The sequence below is a fragment of the Diceros bicornis genome, chromosome X (assembly GCF_020826845.1).
Source record: "Diceros bicornis minor isolate mBicDic1 chromosome X, mDicBic1.mat.cur, whole genome shotgun sequence".
Taxonomy (NCBI): domain Eukaryota; kingdom Metazoa; phylum Chordata; class Mammalia; order Perissodactyla; family Rhinocerotidae; genus Diceros; species Diceros bicornis.
In genome coordinates, this window is record NC_080781.1 from 20892067 (window position 1) to 20916500 (window position 24434).

At 37.4% G+C, this 24434-nt stretch overlaps 1 protein-coding gene across 2 annotated transcripts in view; it reads left to right on the top strand.

Moving 5' to 3' along the window:
* The window catches only part of POLA1 (DNA polymerase alpha 1, catalytic subunit), a 281703-nt gene that overhangs the window by 158564 nt on the left and 98705 nt on the right, over positions 1-24434 (top strand). For both annotated transcript variants that reach the window (XM_058535594.1, XM_058535595.1), the window contains exon 35: positions 23315-23431. In XM_058535594.1, the coding sequence (XP_058391577.1) occupies positions 23315-23431 (117 nt within the window). The remainder of the gene's footprint in view (positions 1-23314; positions 23432-24434) is intronic.

The following is a 24434-nucleotide window of genomic DNA, read 5'->3' on the forward strand; positions in this document are numbered from 1 at the left end:
AAACAAGGCACCAGTGTAATGATTATTAATTGTTAATAATGCCTTTGGGAAAACATTCACATTTTCCTCCTGAATACCTAACAGTTTGCCTTTCTAGTCATTTTAAACTCTGAAAATTTTAGCTGGTCTAAAAACACAAAAACATTTTGCCCTATTTTTATCCTTTCTCTATAATTGCCTTATTCTTTTAGAATAACAAGTAAAATATAATACATTTTTCAGGACCCTTTTGAAAATTACAGTTTAATATGATGGTGAGAGAATTAAGCAGGGGTGACACTCACACAGCAGAATGAAATAGCTGCTATCTTTTGTCTTCATTGAAGAGATGAGCATGGCCCCCCATCCTCCACCTCTTTTCAAACATAATCGACATTCTAAAACACAAAACCAAGGTGGTAATAAAGGAAAAGAAATCAAAGCAGGCTTTTTTCCCCTCTATTTACCATAGTAAGTCAACATTTGACTCTGTCTTGATATTCTATAAAATGAATGTTGGAGAAAGAGTAATATCAATGAGTAGTTTCCCATCGAAATGCCCAAGGGCCGAAATAATTGAGGGAGTACTTGCCGAGGTTTTTCTTAGTTCAGTAACTCTTGATCACTGTGCAGTTTTGTAGCTGTGCTATCATTAAGGGCTCTCCATGTCTGGAAGGACACCCCCCTCTCCCAGCTTTAATCCAAAAGTCATAAATTGTAGAACTAACATGTCGTCTGCGGGTCACCCAGGCGAAAACACTGCATCTTGAGAAATCTATCTTTCTGCCACTGTGCTTTGAAAATCTTTTGAATATTTTGCATTAATGGTACTGCTGCAGTCTCTTGCTGGGCTGTCTTCTCATCCTCACAAGCTCCACATTCAGAAGTTTTTCCCCATGACTAATCTAAATGTTCTTCTCTCTGGTCCAGGCCTTACTGCCCGCTACACACCTGTGTTAAACATTAAATGAATACAACCACCTTCCTTTATGCTTTTTTTTATTTGTAAATAGCACTCACACCTCTCTTTCATTTCTTTAAGCTCTATAGTTGATGACTCAATCTCATTTCTTCAAAATTTTCAGCTTTCATTTTTGTTTTTCTGGAACTCTGTGTTTATTTTTTAATTATGGTTACCTTTTGTGGATTAGATTATATTGGCTATAAACCAAATGGATTTGGAGAGTTTTTTGACCGTAGCTCTGTAGGTAGCATCTATCCTCTTTTATAGTCCACTCTAGAATATAATGGACACAATTTATATACACTCATGGGTGCTGTAGTGGCTTAATTAAATCTATATGGAATTATAGCCAAACTCTTTATTCTGGCATTTGAGACATTATATAATCCAACCTTCCCTTTCCACAGACTCTCCCATCCAATGACACTGTCCAAATAAATCATTATTCCTCCAGAGGATTGAAGTCATCCACTTGCCATCTCTGTTTAAATTCTCCTCAACCTTCAAGACCCAAGCCCATCTCAGTTCTAGGAAGCCTTTTGTTGACATTACAACTGTACAAGGTTTTTTTTCCCCCTCTGAATTCCTAGGGAACTTTGAATGTATAACTTTTCTCCCACAATTTTTTTAATACAGTCTATTATAGTTATATTCTTTTATTTGGCAAATAATTTTGTTCCCTATGAGTTTTTAGACTTCTGGAGAGTGAGAGAAAGAAGAAAGTCTAATATTTTTTGAGCTACCTGTCAAACACTTTGCTAAACATTTTTTACATACATGGTATCATTTAATTCTTGCAGCAACCCTGTGAGGAGGGTGATATTTTTTCTATTTTTACAGATAAGGAAGCTGAATCTTATAATAAGAAACTCAGCCAGTATTAAAAGGATAATACGTTGTAGAGCTGGGATTTAAATTTGGGCCTCTCTGATTCAAAACCCATATACTCTTTTCAAAAAGCCTCCTCCACATAAGAGTGAGAATTTGCATCCTGCTCTATCAAGTTACTAGAAAATTCAGAGAACAAAATAGGTGTTCAATAAATGATTGAATTTATTACTGTGGAAGTCTTAATTGCTTCCACTGCAGTTCTTTTACCTATCTGCCAATGGTAATGTGAATTAGCAGTAAAATAGCCAAAGCCTTAGTAAGGGGCCCTCTGCATTCGCAGAGATGGCTGATACATGACACGTTGACAATTGTACTCCCACCTAAGTCTGTTTACTTAAGACAAATTGTTTTTTGTTGTTTGTCTGTTTTTAAGCTTTTCTCTTGTTGATCCCAACATTCACTGGAATTGTTAAATGTCACTCTTCTCATTTACTATTTGCATTTCATTTTAAGAAAGTAAATTTCATTGTAGTAGCATGAATAATTTATGCTTCTGTCAAGGAACTATTAAAATACCAGAGGTTGAAAAATATGTACTTTCTAAAGTTTGTATAAAAATTAAAGAATATTTTCGCCTCACCCTGAGTGTTTACTCCAATAGTAAACCGAGGTGCTCACTAAAGAGCTATGGTCTTACTGACTTCAGTTTAGGACCCTGTGCCAAGTTGTGATTATGTTTGTAGATAAAGAAAATTTGGCATTTCATCTTTCATAGAAAATAGGCCTTTGTATTTAGGGGGGGCTCTTTACGTTTTTATTTAAAGCAGGGAATTTTTTATGAAGTATACTTATTCTTGAAGAATTAGTAGTTATAAGGATTAGGAAGGAAGATTGCCCAACCTATGAAAAAGAATTTTGATTTGATGAACATAGGCAATGTCACTGAGCTTGGGGTGACAAAAATATGATCTGTTTTCGGTATCTGAGGTTTCTTCTTATCAACTTCGGTGCATATTGATAAGTTCAGCGTGTTTTGCAAACAGTTACTAATGCCATAATGCATTTTCCCGTATCTTCCATCTGAATTTTTTACTATTATTGATTGAGGATTCAATTGAGAAATGTGTTTAGAACCCTGCTTTCTGTGGTAATCACAGAAGTCAGTGGGAAGACAAGAAAATTGTATTGAAAGAAATTGTGTGCGTGTGTGTTTTGTGTTTGAGCATAGATTATCTCTGCCAAAATAATAGCTGTCATTTTGTTCTTGTTATATTAGTGGCCTGTAGCTTACCACTACTCCTTTTGCCTTAGTTTTGCTTCTGACCACTGGCTATTACCCTCAGCAAGAAGACCTTTTTAATTGAATATCCAAAATTTGAATGATTCTCGTCCTGATACCATCATGGTTTTGATTCACTTCAAATTAGAGTGCCCTAAGTTGCAACCTCTCACCTCAACACGACAGTCCTTTAACATTCAGAGACTTTGAAACTTCACTTCTGTTTAGAATTTCATATCATGCCCTTCATGGGGGGAAAAGATGGAAAATGTATACGCTGAGCCTATAGGACTTCCTGCAGTGCTTATTAATCCTTTATGGATCATTTGAAATGTTTCTAGTTTATTTAAGCTTTGCTGCTTGTATCAGATTGTTCCTACGAAAAAAGAAAAAGTGATCATGCTTTGAATTTTTAAAAATGATCTCACTTTCAAGCAAAAGCACTTTTATGCTCCATTAGAGTCGAATTTGCCAAACTCTTACATCGCATTAACACAAGCTTTACTGGATAGATAAACGTGTTGTTCAAAGACTGACTTGAACTTTACCAAACTGCATATTAAGATTTTTATCTTTGTACTTCTTATTTCTTAAATTATTTTAAAATAGACTAGTAAAATAGACTAGATTTGCCCAAATGTATACTTTTTTTAATGACAAAATACTTTTTTCATTTGATTTAAAATATTAATATAGATTATGAGCTAATTGTTTGAAGCTAAAATAAAAAATATTTTGAGTTATTAATTTTAAATTTTTTCATACTTGTTTTATATAGTATCAATATCTCAATAAAATTGCTTTAATTTTGTTCTTTGAAATTTGTATAAGTGATTTAATCATTTTGACATTTTTAATTTTTACTCAAGTCCATCATGTATTCAGTATTTTCTTGAAAATTTTAGTAGGTTTGCCAATAAAATGACTCATTTTTTCCCCTTTCCAATTTAGTGGGTTTTTACAAATATACACAGGACGTCCTCCAGCTTTCTGTGAATTATGGTATTAGATTCATTGTTTTTATTTATTTCATTAAGTTTTTAGCTTGGAAATAATCTTCGAATGAGTATCTTTTTGACCTAGAGTTGCTTAGAAAATTCTAGTCTCATTTGTACCGTGCTTTCTGGCTCTGTAACACCATTATAAGGACTTGGTCTTTCCTTTGTGTCGCCTTGGCCTTGAGGTTTTAATTTAATGTGTTTGTTCTTCAGAAGGAATGTAAGCTAATTTTCTACTTAAAATGACTTTCCGTAGTTTTTTAAATGCATGAAACCTTTACAAAGAATGAGGTTTTATTTTATCCAAAAAATATACATGCTTGCTCTTTTTAAGGCAGTAATTTACATTAGCATTTATAGTGACCTTGAAAATATATAATTTTTAATCGTAATGAAAATATAATATCAAGCTAAATCTTTTTCAGCTCTCATAGATTCCACTTTTTTAGCTATTGAGTCACTGGAGTTCTTAATAAGAAGGAAAATGCTTTTTCATGAAATTACTTTTTTAAGGCAAACAACAAATTGTATACACAGAGGAAAAAGAGAACCTTTTCTATGCCTTGTGGAGGGAAGGATCCAAACTGTTCTGTGAAATATTTAGCAAGTTATTGTAGTGTTACAGCTCACCATTTCTGAGAGATCGATGGTGCCTTGTTAGTAAGAAACTGTATTAACTTTGACTTCTAATGTAAAAATCTGCACTGAATTCATTTTTCACTAATTCACTTTATTCTTGTCTCCTAGTGTTCCCATGACCTTTCAGAAATGTGTAGTTCATATTTTGTGCTCTACAAAAGCTGCCCCTTAGGTTGCATTGAATAACACAGAGTCGAATTATGAACATAATGGCAGTTCTCTGTGGCATTTCCAGTTCAAGCTTACTTTTAGTCTGCTAAATTCAGAAGTGAAGTGTTTTTTAATGTTGTCCATGTTAGGGAAAAGGTTAAATAATGCTGGGCTTCTCTTCATGGGCAAACAGGGAGAGTCATTTTAGTTGTTTAGTGGAAGGTCATGTTCTCATATTTTCACTCCTCGGTCAGCATAGATGATGTTCTGGATTGTTTTGGAACTTTCAGACAGGGCTTACATACTTCTAAAATATTTCATAAACTGCTCATTGTACGATGGAATTAAAAATCATCCAGGGATAAAAAAAAACTTGAGATGTGGCATTACTTCCAAAAGTCATATACTTCGAGAAGCCTTGAGAGGAGGTAAGAACAGAATGATATCTTTGAATTCTCTGAAGACTCTAATTTCCAGCAGAAAAGCCTGGTTACCCACCAGAAAGTGAATAATGGGAATTTTTTTTATCTTTCATCAACCAAGAAAACATATCTTTTGGTTATCTATTCAATATTAATGCAATCATCATTGAGTTGTCTGCTGTGAAGGGATGTAGAGAAGATGCGCTGTTTTCCATTTTCCAGGTAAAATGGATCACGTCATGATCCCTAAGTAATCCATCACTAGGCAGTGGCTTCACAGCATTCTGGTGAAATATTTTAAATATCCCTTCAAGAAGAAAAGCCCACAAATACTGTGCTATATATTGGTGGGAAAGAAGACCTGAGTATATGTACATGGGAATTACAGTTGTTTACAAGTCTTGACACTTTTAAGACATTGGTCTCACATGATGCTTACAGTATCATCCCACGGAAAAGGCAGGATAGGTGTTAGTTGCGGTATCCAAGGGGGGCACACACAAAGGCTCCAGGGATGAAAGGGCCTGTCCAAGGCACGTGCTCCTGAAGCAGTGAGGTGAGGGGAGAGCTTTGAGTTGGCTGCTGCTGTTCCATCTTGCTGCAGGGCTTCTTTACTGGCCTCCTGCAAGAGAAGGGCTTTTGGACTCTCACAGGCATCCTAGCCTGAGGCAAGCTGGAGTGTTAAGCCATCCGAATTAATCTTGATATCTTAGAGTTTAATTCTATCAGTTTAAAATTAAAAGAACATTTTTTCAGCTCTGCACTGCGTCAGACACTATGCTGTGAGTCTAGGCCATAGGGGTTCAAAGCTGAGTGATGGGATCCCAGCCCTTGGGGGCTGAGGGACTGGCCTGTGGTTGCCCTTTGGGTCTCCTTTTCTTCTACCTCTTCCCTTCTTTCCTCCATCCTCAAAGTATTCTTATTTTATATTAGCACATTTGAACCTCCGGCACTAAAAGTCACGCTTGCTCTTTTGCACTCCAGGTCTCCGAGATAAAAATATCCATTCCCCAAGAGATATGTGATTGAAATTATGTTTTAAATACAGGTCCAGCATGTTGTTTACCCTCAGTTAGTTTGATTTAATTGTTTGATTATTAAATTTAATTCATACAAATATGTGAAAAATACAACTCTTGGGGGGAGTTCACTTTAAAAGTCACTTCAGGTATTTTTTTTTTCGTGAGGAAGAGTAGCCCTGAGCTAACACCTGTTGCCAATCCTCCTCTTTTTTGCTGAGGAAGATTGGCCCTGGACTAACATCCATGCCCATCTTCCTCTACTTTATGTGGGACGCCTGCCACAGCGTGGCTTGATGAGTGGTGTGTAGGTCCGCGCCTAGGATCCGAACCCCCAAATCCCAGGCCGCCAGAAGTGGAGCGCGCGAACCTAACCACTATGCCGCAAGGCTGGCCCCTCAAATACTATTTTGTTAATGGTGTTTCTGGTATAGACAGCTAGGATAGAAACTGGGCTAGATCAAGAATGAATCCTTTCTGCTTAGAGAATCAGGTTTCCAGACATGTGAATAGCTGTATCCCCATTCCAGATACCTGTACCTACATAGCTTTATGATCATTAATGTTCTGGTGGTACTGTAAATGTAGCAGTAGAGTGGAGAGTCTTCCTCCTTTCATACTGGTATGGAAAATGCCTCAGGTATTTGACCACCTTGACACAGGGAGCTTTTGTGTGTTCCATAACTGTGTGTCAGGTTTGTGGCCAGTTAGCATAGTTCTCAGACCTTCTTTCTTCTCCACAGAATTTGTAAAATCCATTCTGTTACAAGAGGCTTTCCTTTCTTGATGATAGTTTGAAGTCCAGCACATGGAAATGTCAATCTCTCTGCTGGCTTTTAGAGCATGTTCCCAGGGAAGGAGAGTTGATTAGGTAGAGTCTTCTCTGTTCTTAGTAAATTAATGGCCTACACCAGCCCCATTTTCTGCTTTCCTGGAGGAACACTCAGTGACTGTACTTATGCAGCAAAGTCAAATTTTTTAGTTTTATTATATAAAACATCAGATGAGGAGCTAAAGAGAAACTTTTCCCAACAGTATCTCCTAAGCACTGGAGTGGAATCAGAAGTAGATCAGCAAATGGACAGGCATGCCTGAGATCATCTCAGCATCCACGGGAGGCACGTCAGGCTTGCTGCAGATGGGCAAGACACAAAAACAGATTCAGGGGCTAGTTAGAAGATTCAGAGCAAGGTCAGGAGAGCTGGGGAGCTGAATCTAAAGAAGTTTTCGGGGCCGGCCCCGTGGCTTAGCAGTTAAGTGCACGCGCTCTGCTACTGGCGGCCCGGGTTAGGATCCCGGGCGCGCACTGACGCACTGCTTGTCTGGCCATGCTGAGGCGGCGTCCCACATACAGCAACTAGAAGGATGTGCCACTATGACATACAACTATCTACTGGGGCTTTGGGGAGAAAAAGGGACACACACACAAAAAAGAAGTTTTCTTTGAACCTGTTTCAGTAACACGGGAAGACATATGCTAAGGTGGACGATATTTTCTTCAGAGATTTTTTTCTTATGGTTCTTGCAATTTAGAAATTGTAGGCCCTGGGAATATGTATTAAAATCCTTAGTAATCTAAGTATTCAGAAGGGCATAGAGTATTTGGGGCTTTGAGAGGGTTAGCATAATGGGCAAATGTCAGGATTAGCAGCTGATAATATATTTTTTGCCTGCCTTCTGTCATTCTAGTACTCTACCTCAGCCTGGTTTCTATATGTTTCATAACTTGATAGAGTGTGCCATTTATCCTCATGATTTAGACTTATTAAACCTTCTTTGTATAAATACATGCCCACTTATCACAGCCACACCAATGGAGAACTTGCTAACACACAGATTGCTTGGTGCCACCCTGGGAGTATCTGATTCTAGGTCTAGAGTGGGGCCAGAGAATTTGCATCTCTAACATGTTCCCAGGTAATGCTGATGTTGCTGGTCTAGGGACCATGCTTTGAGAACCAGTACTCTAGACATTGACTGAGGTATACTATTCAGCCAGGAGCAGTTGAAGGAAAACAGTAATAACATAAAATCCTAACTTAATGATGGAGTAATGAGATTTAGTTAAGAGGAAATGCTTTCAGTGATAGGAACATGTATATATTTTCTTAACCTCAGTTATGGGTAAGTCATGAGGCTTCTGGAGAACCTTATGTTCGTTTTAGAAAACTATGTCATAGAATTAGAGGATCCTTGTGCTAGAACAGACCTTACAACCATCCAGCCTGGTACAACACCACCCTTTATGAAAGAAGAGACTGAGGCCCCCAAAGTTGAGATCTCTCCAACTTCACATTTTTTTTAGAGGTAGAGCCAGGAGAAGTGATTGAATAAGAAGACTATGTTAGGAAAGGGAGCTTTTCAGAGGACTAATTCCCCAAATATGAAAGGAACCATTTTAGTATTTAGTCAACCATTTAATATCCTTAAATTAACTTCAGCCCAAAGTTGATTTCAGACATTCTGAGCCAAAGGTCTGTAGTGGTTTTAATACAATGACTTTTTTCCAGTTGGAGAGATTCTTTGCCTTAGTTCATGGGTCCATGGCCGTAGATTCTTGGGAAGTTTGATGCTAGAGGCAGCCCAATGAAAATGTTGATAAATACCAAGTTTTGAAAGTAGTAGCTATTGTAATTAGACAAGAAAAAGGAAATAATATATAAAAATTGGAAGGGGAACAGGGAAATTATTATTTACAGATCCTGTAAACCTGTAAAACCCAATGAAATCAATCTAAAAACTATCACAGACAAAAAATTTAAGGGCACTAGTTACAAAATTAATATTAAAAAATCAGTAGCTTTGATCTACACCAACAACTAGTTAGAAAATATAATGAGAGAAATAAATACCATTTACATTAATGACTAAAAAGATTAAATATCTAGGAATAAACTTAATAAGAAATGTGCTGGATATATATGTGAAGAAAACTTTAAAATACTGTTGAAGGACTTAAAAGAAGACTTGAGTAAATGGAAAAGTATATCCTATTCTTAGCTAGGACTGTTCAACATTTTAGGATTGTTAGTCCTCTTCTAAATGTATTCATAAATTTAAAGCTTCCTCAATTTTTAAAATATTCACAGGAAAATTTCCACAAAGAAGATGACCTATCAGTTATTAAAATTTTTAGGAGTTTAGGGTAATTGAAATATTGTGGTTCTCTCCTGATTTTAAGGAGCCAATATAGAAAGTCCAGAAATAGACCTAAAAGTTGCATTTAGTGTTATATAAAGGGGTGGTTCATATCAGTAGTCATCTGGGAAAAAAAATACAGTTGAATTTCTTCCTTGCTCCCTACACTAAAACAAATTCCAGATGGGTCAAAAACTTAAACTTAGAAAATGAAACTATAAAAGTAATAGGTATTTTTAATAATTTTGGAGTGGGAAGACTTTTTGAAACAACACAAAATTCAGAATTGAAAAAGGGAAAATATCGATAAATTTAGTTACAAACTAAAAAATAAAAAGTTCTGCAGGGCAGAAATTATACACCCACACACACACCCACACCCACACACACACCCACACACACCATAAAGTCAAAAGAGAAATGATGAACTAGGGAAAATATTTGCAACCTCTGTAACAAAAAAAGGGCTAATTTCCTTCACATACAAAGCATTCTTGCAAATCAAGGAGAAGGTCGACAACCTAGTAGAAAGAATGGGTAAAGGACAGGAACAGGCAATTCATAGAAAAAGAAATGTAAATGGCTTATAAACATAAGTAAAGATGTTCAAGCTCACTCTTTATAAGTCCAAATGAATACCATTTTTCACCTATCAGAATGACGAAAATCCACAAGTTAGATAATAGGTAATATAGGCAAGGGTGTAGGGAAAGGAGTACTCACATATACTGTTGGTGGGTGTGAAAACTGGTATGCCCTCTTTGGATCGCAATTTGGTGACATCTGTCAAAATTTTAAATGAACATACCATTTGATTCAGCAACTCTAATTTGGGTATCTCTCCTTGTATGGTACTTGTAGATGTTGTCAGAGGTACTTTACAAAGACATTCCTTGTGGCATTATTGGTTATAGTTAGAGAGCAAAAACAACCTACTTGTTGATCAGGAGAGGATTCATGGAATTATTACAATCATACAATAGAATTCTGTACAGCCATTAAAAAGAACATTGTAGGTCTATATGTACTGATAAGGTATAAGCAAGATTTAGAATGTTGTATATGATACATTTCTATTTGTATTTTTAAAAACAAGGGGAGAAATAGAATAGTTATGCGTAACATAATAAATTTTACTTAACCCATTATATCCAAAATATTATTTCAATCTATAAGATATTTTATATTGTTTATATTGTCTTTTTTGAACTAAGTCTTTTAATTCGCTGTATATTTTACACTTGCAACACATCTCAATTTGGACTAGCCACATTTCAAGTGCTCAAGAACCATGTACGGCTACTGGCTCACGCGTTAAGCAGAGTAGGTAGAATGTAAAGAGTACTAGACTAGAAGTTGAGAGACCTGAGTGGCCCTGCAGGTAATTGCTCTGACAGTGCACAAGGAATCCACTTTTTCCTGGGCCTCATTTTACTCAGATAGAATGTGAAGCGATAGACCAGAGCTCTAAAGTCCCTTCGAACTTTAAAATTTAGGGTTCAAATATATTATTTCATTTTACTTGTCAAAGTCCAAAATGTAATTGTGCTTGCTTTCATAGACACTATTTTCAGCAGCACTACTAAAACTCTGTGTTCCCACATGAAGCACACTTCATATTATAGGAACTATATTGTTATTGTTAGAGTAAGGTTCTTTGTTTATTGGTTTGTTTAAAGGAAGAATATTACCAAGCTACATACATGATGTAAACGACATAGGAATTGGTCAGTTCTTTTAATAGAATTAAGTCAGGCTTGAGGCTTTGCTGATTTTAATGCTTCATGGAACTTGGAAAGAGTAAAAGAGAGAACCATATAAACAATATCTAAAGAAACAGTAAATATTGAAGGAGAAAGGGTTGAGAGAGAAGTTTTTTTAGTACAATTCTGTTTATAAAGTTTATTCTTCAGAAGATAATAACCAGTAGTTCTGTTTGAACAAGAGAGAATGAGAATATGGACAGTGGATCTCAACCATGGCCGTACATTGGAATCACTTAGGGAGCTTGTTAAAATCCCAATGCCCATTCTGTACCCCAGACTGGTGGTTCTCAAAGTGTGGTCCCCAGACCAGCAGCAGCAGTATCACCTGGGAACTTGTTAGAGACGCAAATTCTCAGGTCCCACCCCGAGACCTGTTGAATCAGAAAGTCTGGAGTGGCACCCAGAAATCTGTGTTATAATGCTCCCCTCGTGATTCCAACGTGCAGCCAGAGTTGAGAATTCTAGAGCAAGAAGTATTTGGGGCAGGGATAGCAGGTGGGTTTCATATTGAGTGCCAGATTTCATCCTCTATCAGCCATGGGCTAGAGTTGGAGATGGAATGCAATATGCCTGCTAGGTATTTGCCATTCCTGATTTTGAGATTTGGGTAATTTATTGGCATTATGGAGAGTTGGATATTGCAATTCACAAATAAGGGTCAAGAAGCATCCTATCCAGTTGACCAAAAAAAAAAAAAAAAAAAGGAGAAAAGAAAAGGGAAAAAACACTGGAACTGAAGCCACAAAAGGTTGGGGCAGGAGGAAACAAGTATACTAGGTAAAATGTTATAAGTGAAGAAATTCCAGTTAGATTATAAAATATTTTGTTTATATATAAGGATTTCTTAAAAAAGTTCAAGTGTCACGGGGATTTTAGGCCCGCTTTGTGATCTATCATCAAGTCTATTTGATCAAAAAGTACTGAAGGCTTGTTCAAACCTTTATCATTTGGCATTTCCTCTTAAGATTTGGACTTTTGATAGGAATGCATGTAATACAGGTACGGTAAATTTGGAATGAACTAAGCCAGAAAATACAATATATTTTCCAAGTGTAAAGAGCTTGTCACTGACTGAGAAGGAGTTAATGTGTCACATTCTTTTGATTTCTACTCCTCGGGAGAAATCACAGTATCTGTAATTTCGGAGGCATATTCTGAAGAGTGTTATATTGTGATTTCTCTAAGCTGAATCTTAGAGATCTGTCTGGGAGTTTTCAGCCCTGACAAAATAAGAATGGACCCATTATCCTATCAGGTTCATTTGATTTTTCAAAAGTTAGAGGCAATATGCAGATCATTTGAGAGACTCCTTTTGCTCTGCCCTGTTATAAGGCAGATGAAGGCAAGCAAAGCTGGGCTGTGTTGAGAGTGAATATGGAGCTTCTTAGTTTTCGAGATCTCAGCAGTATAACTTCTTCAAGCCCTTTCTGTGTGTGTGTGTTTTTCTTTTCTCATCCCTAAATATTACATTTTACATGGGAAAGTCAATTTTGATAATTTCCCAAAAGCTAGGCATTATAGCAGATTTCGTGCCTCTTAGAAAAAACTGCTCCTTTACTATAAAATAGAACCTGCCTTTAATACCTGAGTAAAACAATTCTGATATAACTTTACCACATGTATTATAGAAAAGATTCTAATACTATTTTTGAGACCGTGTTTATCTACTAAAAATCTGATTTTGATTTTTGTATTAATTTTTGAATACTGAGTTTATATTTTAGATTGTTTTGTGAATTGGGCTCTCTGAGTATAAAGTGGTTTTCAGCACGTTGGTGATATGGCTGAACATCTTCCTCAAATGGCAAACACATGCATTTCAACAGCTTTATGGACAGACCACAGTTAATAATTTAACAGGAAAAATGTATGGGTTTTTTTAATCATCATTTTCTCATCTTATGTTCCGGCATTTAAATTATGAAACTTCATCTCGGCATGTAAACTTACCGTGTATTGCCAAGAGGAAAGAAGTGGCTTTTCTGCAAAGCTAAATAGTTTTTACTTTATTGTCTGCTATGAAACAGCTGCTGATACCAGAAAAATGCCGTCTCATCATTGGGCCTGGGGTGTCCAAAAGAGGCAGGAAAAAAATGACTGTAGCTCCCTGTCTGCCCTGGCACTCTCCTCCTTTTTCTCCGTTTTCATTGCTGTGAAGAGCAGGAGAACAATATTCTGCAATTAAGGATTCCATTAAGTTGAAGAAAAGAGCAAAGGGGGGATGTTTGTTCTCCAAGCTGAAAAAATTTGTCTGGGGTGGGGGGGATAGTGGTAGTGGTATAGAGAGAGGTGGGTGGAGAGACGAAGTCAGGGCTGTTTGTTGAATATACTGTTAAGGACTGTTACCATCCTAATTAATCAAGTTAGAAATTACAGCTGTAGTCGGTTTCCCCCCAATTCTTGTTATCAATTTTCTTCTCTTTTGAGACAAAGCAAATATAAATTTTGTGTTCATTTGTCATTCGTTCTTTGACTTCAGCATCTCTGAAAATAACAATGTAGCACAAAAGCCCAGTATTTACCTAGTTGTAATGTGGGTTGCCATGGTGTTTTGCAAATTATTGCAATTATGTTCACCATGCGAGTCGCCCTTGGTAACTGGCGAAAAAACTGATAATCCTGTTTTGAACAAAAGGTCAAATTGCTGAATAGAAAGTCTTGATTAACTAAAAGATGTACAAAGTGGAATTATTTCCTACCATTCAGAAATAGTTCTTGATCGGGTTTGGGGGAGGGGGTGAGTAAGTACATCTGATTACTGAAGTACAAAGCATTGAAAGGATGTTGTCTTGAGCCTTTCATGTAGTCTTAATGGTGGCTTTTTTGTCAAATTTACCCATTTGCGGCATTGAAAGAGGCAGCTGCATTTAAGCTGGAGAGACGGTGCTTTTTCAAGAGTTCAGTGCATGGAAAGTTCTCAGCAGTATCTGCAGTTTACTAGTAGCCCCTGGTCTATTAAAACTGATGTGCCGCATTTGAGCCCATTGCTCTCAGTACTTGTGAACCCCTCTGGCTGATGATCTAATAAAGTGCTCTTACTGGACAATCTCTGATCAGCTACTTAAAAAGGAGCTTGGGGGAGGGGCGGGAGGGAGAAGTCTCCCAGGCAGTCAGACTCGGTGTAGGCCAGAAGAGAGACGGAGTGGCCAAACTGAAAGGTTTGTCACGATGATAATCTGTGCTAAGGTATTTGCCATGGGGTTTTGGTTTTTGTGCCCCAAATCCTCTAAGCTGTGAACACGTTTTTTTTTTTTTTTTCCTGGAAGGAAATCTTAATTTGATTCAAAGTTGAATAAGAAATGATTAGAAATGTCTTTTTGAAATTCGAAAATCCACCTTTGTGAGTTTGTTGCTTAAATTATGGGCATTCATAAGATATATGAGCCTACGTTTATATAAAACCAAAAGTTTCCCAGGTTACAGCAAAGGTCAGATGGATTTCATCTCTTCTGAATCTGGCAGAGCATCTGGAGGGAGTGAATTTTAGAGGGGAGAGTCCTTTTTTTAATGGCCACCTGAAAAAATCAATTCTCAAAACTTTTGAGAGTGTGTGAAAGTGGCATGAAAGCAAAGCAAACCTTAACAAGTTTGTGGGTTTACATTCTACATCACCTAGCAACCCCCTGGCTCAGCCAGATCTCTTGTCTACCCTTAGTTCTGTTTACAGACTATTCAAACGGCCCTTCGAAACCATGAAAGATATTCAGTTTCATTAGTACCATTCTCAAGGAGAAAATAATTAAAGTTAAATGAACAAACATTGCCTGGTGATGGTTTGAACTCTATTCTGATTTTAAGATGCCCTTTGAGGTAATTGCATAGATAGTTCAGTTTTAACATTTGTTGTTCGGTACCAAAGGCATATCACATGAAACCATACCAATAAATACTAGCCGGCAAACAAACAAACAAGAAAAATTACTTTTAGTTAGACTTGAGCAAAGAAAAGAAACTCTGCTAGTAGTAAGGTTCTAGGCATGTCCTCCTGATTGATATTTTTTTATTTGATTTCTGCCCTGGACATGTGAGCTGATTCTTGTGTATACTGAATAAAGGCAGGGGAGGGGGCGTGGGGAACAAGGCACCTCTTAAATCTTTAAAACTGATGTATTACCCACCTTCAGAGATCCAACATCGTAAAGTATTCAAATTGTATTCCGTAAAAGGCTGTGTGCATTTTGGTGAGTGGCCTAATTTAAGAAATGACTCTAGTACTACTAATACGTGCCCTGCCACTTGCTACTTGGGAACTGTTTGTGTGTTTAAATTAGCCTCTTTTTTAAATTTCTGAGTAGTAAAAAAAGTTTTTTAAAGAAAAACTTCTTTTTTTCATGTGACTTTTTTCCATAAGTGCATTCCCTGAAAATTCCTCTTGGCAACAACCAAACACATGATATAGCTCAAAATATTTTTCAGATGTATTAGTGATTTGATTATATTGAACTGTCTTGGAAAAACTCTCTTCCCCTCATTAATAACAGTTTTCTGATATACGCTATTGTAGAAAGTTTAGGAAATACAGAAGCAGAAACTACCTAGAGATAACCAGTGATGGCATTTTAGACTATTTCCTTCCAGTCTTTTTTTCTGTGTACATATTGATGAAACTAAGCCTTGAGTTTACTTTTGAAGTTTGTTAGCATGTGTACATACCTAACGTGATGTTTTTCCAAGAGTGAAGACTTGAGAGGCAGGAGCTGTGGTGGAAGTAATGAACAATTTTTCTTAGAGGCTTCATCACTAAAATATTAATATAAGCACCAGAGTAGCCATTTTACCATCTCATTCCATTTGATTCTTTTTTCCTTTTCCTTGTTGAAATGACTATATGCCTTAACTGACAAATCCATTTATAACCATTCACATTGGAAAGTCGGACATTCATCGCGGTTGGAATATTACATCCCCAAGTCGCTTGTAGCTTCACATAGGGGAAAAAAAGTCTTTTATGAAAAGATTTGTAATACAATAGAGATTAATGGAATGAGAGGAAAATGCTTTCAGTTTCTCATATGAAGTGAAAGCAGAGCGGCTTGGAAATCTCGTATTCTTACTATTTGTATTTTGTTATATCTCTAACATCCACAGTACATGGCTGGGTTGCATGAGCTCTTTGTGCTTTGTTGACAGTTGACAGACAAAGCAAAATTATTCCTGAAGCAAGGTACTGTGTACTTAGTTGTGACCTATTATAGCCTAAGAATGTAGCTTGCTTTTGAGTTGGATGAATAGGGAGAGTATTTTATAGAATAGGCTTGAATATGCTAAGAGAGATTTCAGCTGCCCATACAGAAAGATACATGTCCTTCATTGAACTTTTTTCCCCCAAAATATAATTTTCCATATGAAGTCATTTTAAGTATATTTTCCCCAGTTGCTTGCATGGAGACAATTTTAACTATTCTAGTATTGTCCTACAGGGGTAAAATAAAATTGCTGGTAGTTGTTGGCTTTCTCTGCTCACAGTATAGCAGGAGAAGATGGCTTGCATTGGGGCCTTTTAATGTACCTCAGGTACATCTTCTGATGTTCAACCTCTGATTGCAAATTAAAATAACAAGGCTATGGTATTGGATTTGATGTGAGGCAAAGCAGAACAACTTGCTAATTTATCATGTAGTATACAATTGCTGAGGTTGGAATTTGTCCACTTGTAGTGCTATTCTGTGTGTTTAAATAAGCACCACTGCTTGCATCTAACCTATCATAACGGTTTGGGAGTGCTCCATTATCCTTTCAGCAAACTGATGGCAGAGTCTGGTCCTTGCACAAATGATAAGATCAATAAGTTTCAAATAACTTGGATGAAATGACATGTGACTGTTCATTTAGAGAGATGTCTTACTTTAAAAATCAATTTTAATAATATTTAAAATTCTTACATTGACCGACGAGGCACTTTCCACTTCTGTTTTGTTTGATAATTTTGTTAAAATATTTTTGTATTAACTTTGGTGAATAGTTAGTTTATATATGTATTTTTCCTGATTTGCTCTTTCATCTCCTTCCCTGGCACCTCTCTGGGACTTAATAATCAGTCTTTGACGTGCCAGCATGCCACAGTGTAGAAGATTTAACTTTAAAAGCAAAATTATGTTCCCGTTAAAACTTCCCCTGGAGAGCTTAGGAAAATTTTCTCCCAGTTTTGGGTGCAAATGTGGGTCAGAAAGTAAATTGTTTCTTGATATTTCTGGAAATCCCAAATCACAACATGTCATTCTTCAAAGGCAGCTGTGGGCCCATACTGTGCACTATCTATAAGAAGACCCATTTTACACTGGGGATAATTCTGTGACAGAAAAATGTGACTGCAAGGGAACCCCAGAACATTTATAAATGGTTTTGGGTGAAAAGAGCGTCTGGTCTTCTCAAAGTGCATATAGTTTGGGGAAAGGAGCAGTTAACAGCCATTGTAGAAAAATAGTAATGATATGATGAACTCTAAGAGCATGTATGCTGGCAGACCCTGCCCTGTGACCCTGTCACTGCACTCCTGGAGAGCCATTACAATTTAAATCATACGTCACTGCAGTACTGTGTTGTGTTGTCTCTTGAAAATCTCTGCGAATCCCAAAATAAAGCAAAGACCACCTCCTCTTCCCTCACCGTCTATTCTGCCACCTATAACTTCAAATCCAGTATGGTTTTATCAGGGAAAACATGGAAACTTCACATATGTCTACTACATAGTAGTAGTATTTTGCAATCAAATTGAGAGGCACCTCCACCTAATCTTTTCTGTTATCCATCATTGTAGTTCTCCATGTTGGGATAACACCAGGTGGAAACTCATCAGGCTCTTTCCTGGTTATAATAGTGCATTGTCAGCTGTAGCCCAGCACTGATGTTCCCCAGTGCTGGAGGCATAGGTAGGAAAATAACAATATTTTACATTTACTAAACATTGTTGTAGGCTTTCTTATTTGATCCTCTGAACAACTCTAATAGGGTAAATGTTATTACCTCCTGTTTCATAGATGAGGAAACTGGGGCTCAGAGAAAAGTTCGGTGACTAATGAAAAATTACCCATTAATAAATGGGTGGGGAGAAACCACACTCAAGTGCCATTTTTCATAACCTCAAGTCTGTATTCTTCATTGAATATGAACCTTTGTGCTGGAGACTGGGGAGGATGCTACCAAGTCCAAAGTGGGTCACTCCCCAGGGGCGTGCCCATCCAGTTAGGGAGGTAAAATAAGATGGTTCAGGGACAGTGCAAAGCAGTGTGTGCTCAGTGGCAGCTGAGATAGAGGGAGAAGTCCTTGGGGCTTGGGAAAATTTTGCAGTAGAGGAATGGAAGTGATGCTCAAGGAATGGGCACTTTAGGCGGAGGTTCTATAGCATGAGCAAAGACGAAGAGGTGGCAATAGGCAAAATGTGGTGAGGACAGGGAGAAAACCAATCTGATGGGGCGAAGAGTTTGTGTAAGAGAATGATGAGAATGGAGGAATGGGATGAGGCTGTAAAAGATTTGAAAGCCAGACCAAAACATGCGTTCCTAATCCTCGTGGAGTGGGAGTGGAGAGGCCGTGGGAAGCTACACTTGGCAAGACATTGCATTAGATGTGGGAGAGAAGGGAGTTGGGGAAACAGGTCGGTGGCTGGAGGCTGTTGCAGTAGACCAACTTTGAGGTCTGGGCTTGGGTGAGGATGGTGATGATGGTACTGTAAGGCCAGTGGACAGACTTGGTGACTGATTAGAAATGGGAGAAGGGCCCACCATATATTTGATTCAAGAGTATGAGAACTACTGTGAATTTTTTTCTCTCCTGTGAATTTTAGACCCTTTCCATATTATTTTCCATAAACTTGCTCGTGTGTTTTTATTTTATTGCTTCTATTCATTCGTTTATTCAAAAGATATTTTTGAGTGCCTCCTGTGCACCACATTTCCAGGTCTGGATGATTTCTGTGTGTGCATCCTTCTAAAAATACAAATGTACACAAATGAATAACAGTTTGTGTTTAAGGTGCAACTACCAGGAACGCCTCAGTTACAAATGGAAATCGATTCCTTTTTAGCCTGTGCAGACAGAAACCATTTTAGTCGAGGCCTCAGAAATATAATTTAGCAATCAGAACCAATCAGCATTTGATACAATTTCATACACAATGATTTCAAGGAATTAGTGATACTGAGACTAAAGCAACAGGTGATAGATCTTGGCATGTTTTGGTAAAGGTTTGTTTTGCTATTGGACAGGTTGGCTTCACCTCTTTTGAGCTCTCTACTTATAAATGTGGTTATAAGGTAGCCATCTGAAAACTTAATGACCTTATTCCTGTTGGTTATGACAATTTGGCATTTACATGTGGTCTTGCATAATAAAATGACATATTTGGATGGCAGACATCCTTAGAGTGGTTCTGGAAGTTTTTATTAAAACCCAAACCTTTTTATAGGTTGGACTTCCAAAGAACTACATTTTATTAATTTTTTTTTCCTTCCACTGACCTGGCAACATAGCTTTGGGCTGTACGTTATTGTCCAATGTGGGAAATGAAAATAAGTTTAGTTTTGTCCTTATGAGTGATAATTCAAAGTGAGTTTATACAATGCTAGTATTTTCATTTGCTTTGTTTTTATCACCCGAGAGAGGCAAAATTCACTATGATCTTGCCATGTAAGATTTGCCCCATCACGGAATATTTTCAAAGACCTGGTATATTTTTTTTTTAACAACACAAATGTTCCTTGAAAGGTAGATTTAGCACAGTCAGTTAGTATCTGTTGGGGGAACAAAGGGTTAACCAAAATGTATTTGACAAAATTGAATGGAAGCAAAGCATATATTGAATATGATTAGGGCCTATTTCCCCCATAGAAGAGTTTTGTTTAAAATACACCATGACCAGAAGCTTAATTATCAAAATAAAACAAGAGGCATAAAGAGTTACAGGCTTCTAATATTATTTTTCAGCCCCGGTTCCCTTCACACAGTTATCAGCATGTTTAATTTCCATGCATAATAGCACTAGTTATTGTTGTCATTTGTAAAGGGAGATTAACAGATAGTAAGTACAAACAAACCCAAATAAGTACTGAATAGAGAGGTGACAAAGAAGAAAAGACCTCTTTAATGTTAATTATAACTGGTAGGAAGTCTAGACAAATTATATTATCTGTTTTCTATATGATTTGAAAGGACATTTAGTTAGTAACTCTGTCAGAGATAGAGTTAGGTGTTTGCTTTAGAAACAGGTGAGGTGACAATTTAGCATCTCCCTGGTTGGGAGCTCACCTAGTGAGTCATGAAGTTGTAGTAAATTGATGGAATCAAGTTTCAAAAGCATCTCAAAAGAACTTCAGCTTTTTGAACATTATGTTCCGAAAATTAAAAAATAATTTTAACTCTCAGGTTGTTTTCTGGTACTTAGTAATTTATTGTCTCAAAACGTAACAGTTGTTACCTGTCTGCTTGCTTTTTTTAAATTTTGTTTAGAATTGAATGAATTACAAGTATGGTTGGCAATGTTAACTGATGCATATTCCAAAGTGTGTAAAGCCTCAGATAGCAAATGTAATATAATAAATCCAAATGAATGATAAAGGAGTGGTCCAGTCCTGCATTTTTCATACATGGTTTGCTTGAATTCTGTTTCCTTTATTAATATGCCTAAATGGGTACTTCCAGAAGCAACTGGTCTCACCTTTAATGTTTATAGGCTACATTTAAAATATAATACCTGTTTCTGCTGTCACCTCCAACTAACCCGCTCCGTATTCCCCATGCCTAGAACAGGCCAAACCAAAGTATCTTGTTTTTTTAATTCTGAGGGGCCATCAATTGTGAGCTGCACTCTTGACTTAACAGCTTTTTTGAAGGAAGCATAAATTCATCATTAAATGTACATGTCAATTATAAATGCATCTGAGTTTCAGAAATATTAAAATGTGAATAAAAATGTGTTCTCAAATCAAGAAAATGTGGTAATAGGCCCTAGGAATTGGACCAAGCAGTTGCCTATGACTCAGAACCACTGATTCTTTATTCTAGTTCATGGTCTTTTGCTGTGGTAGTAGTTGTTTGTCTCAGGTAGGATCCACATGACTCCATCCCTTCTCTGTGTAGCAGTTATAGTTGGTACCATACAACTTGGTTCTTAAAGCCAAGCCATACTGAATTGCTTTTAGTCTTTGTGTGTGTGTAGACCTTGCTTTCCTATTTAGATTATAATTTCCTGAAACTCTGTACCTGGGGACTCTTTGCCTATTCCCGACAGTATTTCTATTTAAAAAAAGAAATTTTATTTTATCTTTTTATGTTTTGGTGAGGAAGATTGGCCCTGAGCTAACATCTGGGCCCATCCTCTATTTTGTATGTGGGTCGCTGCCACAGGCATGGCTTGATGAGTGGTGTAGGTCTGCACCTGGGATCTGAACCTGCGAACCCAGGCTGCCAAAGCGGAGTGTGCCAAATTTAACCACTATGCCACTGGGCCGCCAGCACAGTATTTCATATAATTCTGGCCTTAAAGGTTTCATAAGGACTCCTTGAGACCCTCTACCTAAAAAGTTCAAATTAAATATTAAAATAGTTTGGCCTATTGACAGAAGGTAGGCATGAAGCTTACTGTGAATGTATTGACTAGATGGATTTTATATTCTTTAAAGGTAGCATATTTTTTTATAGTCAAAAAGTAATATAATATACTTTCTCTGGGTGTGAAGGCCATAAATGGAGCTGAAAGAACTAATTTTTGGTGCTTTCCCTTGAATTTGGTTGTTGATACTTCCAAGAAGAGCCTATTCTTAGGAATGCGGTCACTCAGCACAGCAATGAGTGGGGACATCTCGCAGCTTTGGATTAATGCCATGTGGCAATGTTAATAAGTGGCAGATGAATGTCCCTAATGTAATTATGCAACATTTGCGTATATAGTGCTCTTATCTAAGGGGAAAAGACCAAAAGGTTGCTCAGTCTAGAAACAGGGACCCAGATTAAACATGTTGTTGATCCCTTTCTCGATCATAACACACAGAGCTCTCGCTGGCCTTCATTCTTTTCCATATGTTGTTCTCTCTGCCTAAGTTGTCTTTTCTGCCTTCTCCACCTACCAAACTTCTATTTACTCTTCAAGACCAGTTCAGAAGTTACACTTCTCCAAACATTCTGAGACCCAAAGATAGCAGGTCCCTACTTGCGGCTTCCCGGGTGGAAATGCCATGCGACAAGGGAACATGCCTTGTTCAGCTTTATACTCCAGTGGGTCACCCTAGTTTGCCTTAGGCTTATTATGCCTAATACATGTAGCACTAAAGCCCACAGACCCTGGTGCCTTCAGATGAACACCTGAACTTTACTCAACCCCTTTTTGTGAAGTCTTGTCTTCCTTGTTTAACAGATATGTTTTATAGCAAACATAATGCTGATTTAAGATATTAGGCATATTGTTATCACATCTCTATGAGAAAATTCAAACGAGCAGCAAGGGAGAAGGAAAGTGAGAAGAGAGTTCTAAAGGCCAGAGAAGTGGGCAATGACTGTTTGAAACCACTGGAAAGAATGGTCAGTTGAAGTTGTCCTTGAAAACATTGCAGGCGGTTTTATGCCTCCAGAGAACATGTGTAAAAGAATCTTTTAATTTTAAATGAAATAATTGCTTACATTTAGTAAGTGTTTCTTTTATGCCAAGTATAGTTCTAAGCACGCTAAATGTAGTACATCATTATAAGATCCCTGTAAAGTAAGTACTCTTGTTGTGGCCATTTTACAGAGAAGGAAACTGATCACAGCAATTAAGTAACTAGCCAGTAATCACTCAGCTACTGGAAAAGTCATTCATTTCTGTGTGGTATATTTTTTACTTTGGTAATGGTCTTTGCTAATGAAATAAAACCCATTGGTTTACATTTTGCATGTAACCGTATAAGTTTCTATTGGGAAGTTTTGATGTATGTGGGGTGGGATATTTCTTTTAAGAAAAGGCAATAACATCTCATGTGATCTCATATATAAGTTTGGGGCATAAATCCAATTAACTGTCAGGAAAGAAAGGTAAGGAGCTATTCAGAATCTCTAAGGAAGGTTTGAATGAAATCAGTCTATCTTGATAACGAAAGGTGTTTATATTTGTATTTGTTGATGGTGGTGATAAGACCAAAGTGTTCTCTTTTTTTTCTCCAGGGCTGGTTGATTTGCGAGGAGCCAACATGTCGAAATCGAACTCGGCACCTTCCCCTTCAGTTCTCCCGAAATGGACCTCTTTGCCAAGTCTGCATGAAAGCTACACTTCGACCAGAGGTAATGGTCACGTAATACTAAAGGACCATGTAGAAGTGGGTAGGGAGCTGTGTTTGCCCGTCCCTTAGATCTGGGAAGTAAATATTTGGTGTTTGCCCTCTGGAGACACTCTACTACCACACGCATATATTTAAAAAAAATATCCAGACTTCAAAAAGATACATGCTTTATTTTTTCATGTCATGAACAATATTGTATTTATATCTGAAAGAGAAACTGACTAGTTCTCCTATGGGTTACTCAGATTTCTTTGGTTGCCACTTCATAATTAGAGAGAAGAGATACCATTCCTTTGTAGAAACTGCTGTTACCTTCGGACTAGATCAGAACCCTTTTTGTAAGGACTAGAAATCCTCCCAAACCCCGAAAGGGTTTATTTTATTTGCATGGGATTTGTTGCTAAGTAGTGGCCATAGATCAGTAGTTCTCAAGCTTTGTCTCTACTTTAGTACATACACCTGAGGGATAAGGCAGACTATCATTAGTGACTCCCAGCTGGGGAGCACATAGCCTGGAAACACTTTCCTGGTAATTAAGATGCCTTCCCTCTGTCGACCCAAGCAGCGTTTCCCAAACTGTGGGGAGAGGAATGTTTGAAGGTCTTCCATGCAGAGGGGGTTTTGTGATCAAGTACACCTAGGAAACTCTGGGCTAGCCAAAGTTAAACATGCTTATTGCAGATTGTCTCAGAACTTGTAAAATGATAATGTGCAGCCTGCCTCACTAATACAGGACTGTAACATACCTCACTTTCCAAATTTATCTGGCCTGAGGATTTGTAAGGATTTTGGTGAGAAGAGAGTGAGAATAGGAACCTGTTATTTATTTGCTTATTTTTTAACACAGAGGCAGGGTTCTATAACCAAGTTTTGACTTCAAATCTTTTCACTGAAAAGGGTTGATACACAGGCTAGTTTTCGGAAAATATTTTATTTTAAAGTTCTGGGCCGGCCCCATGGCTTAGTGGTTAAGTGAGCGCGCTCCACTGCTGGCGACCCGGGTT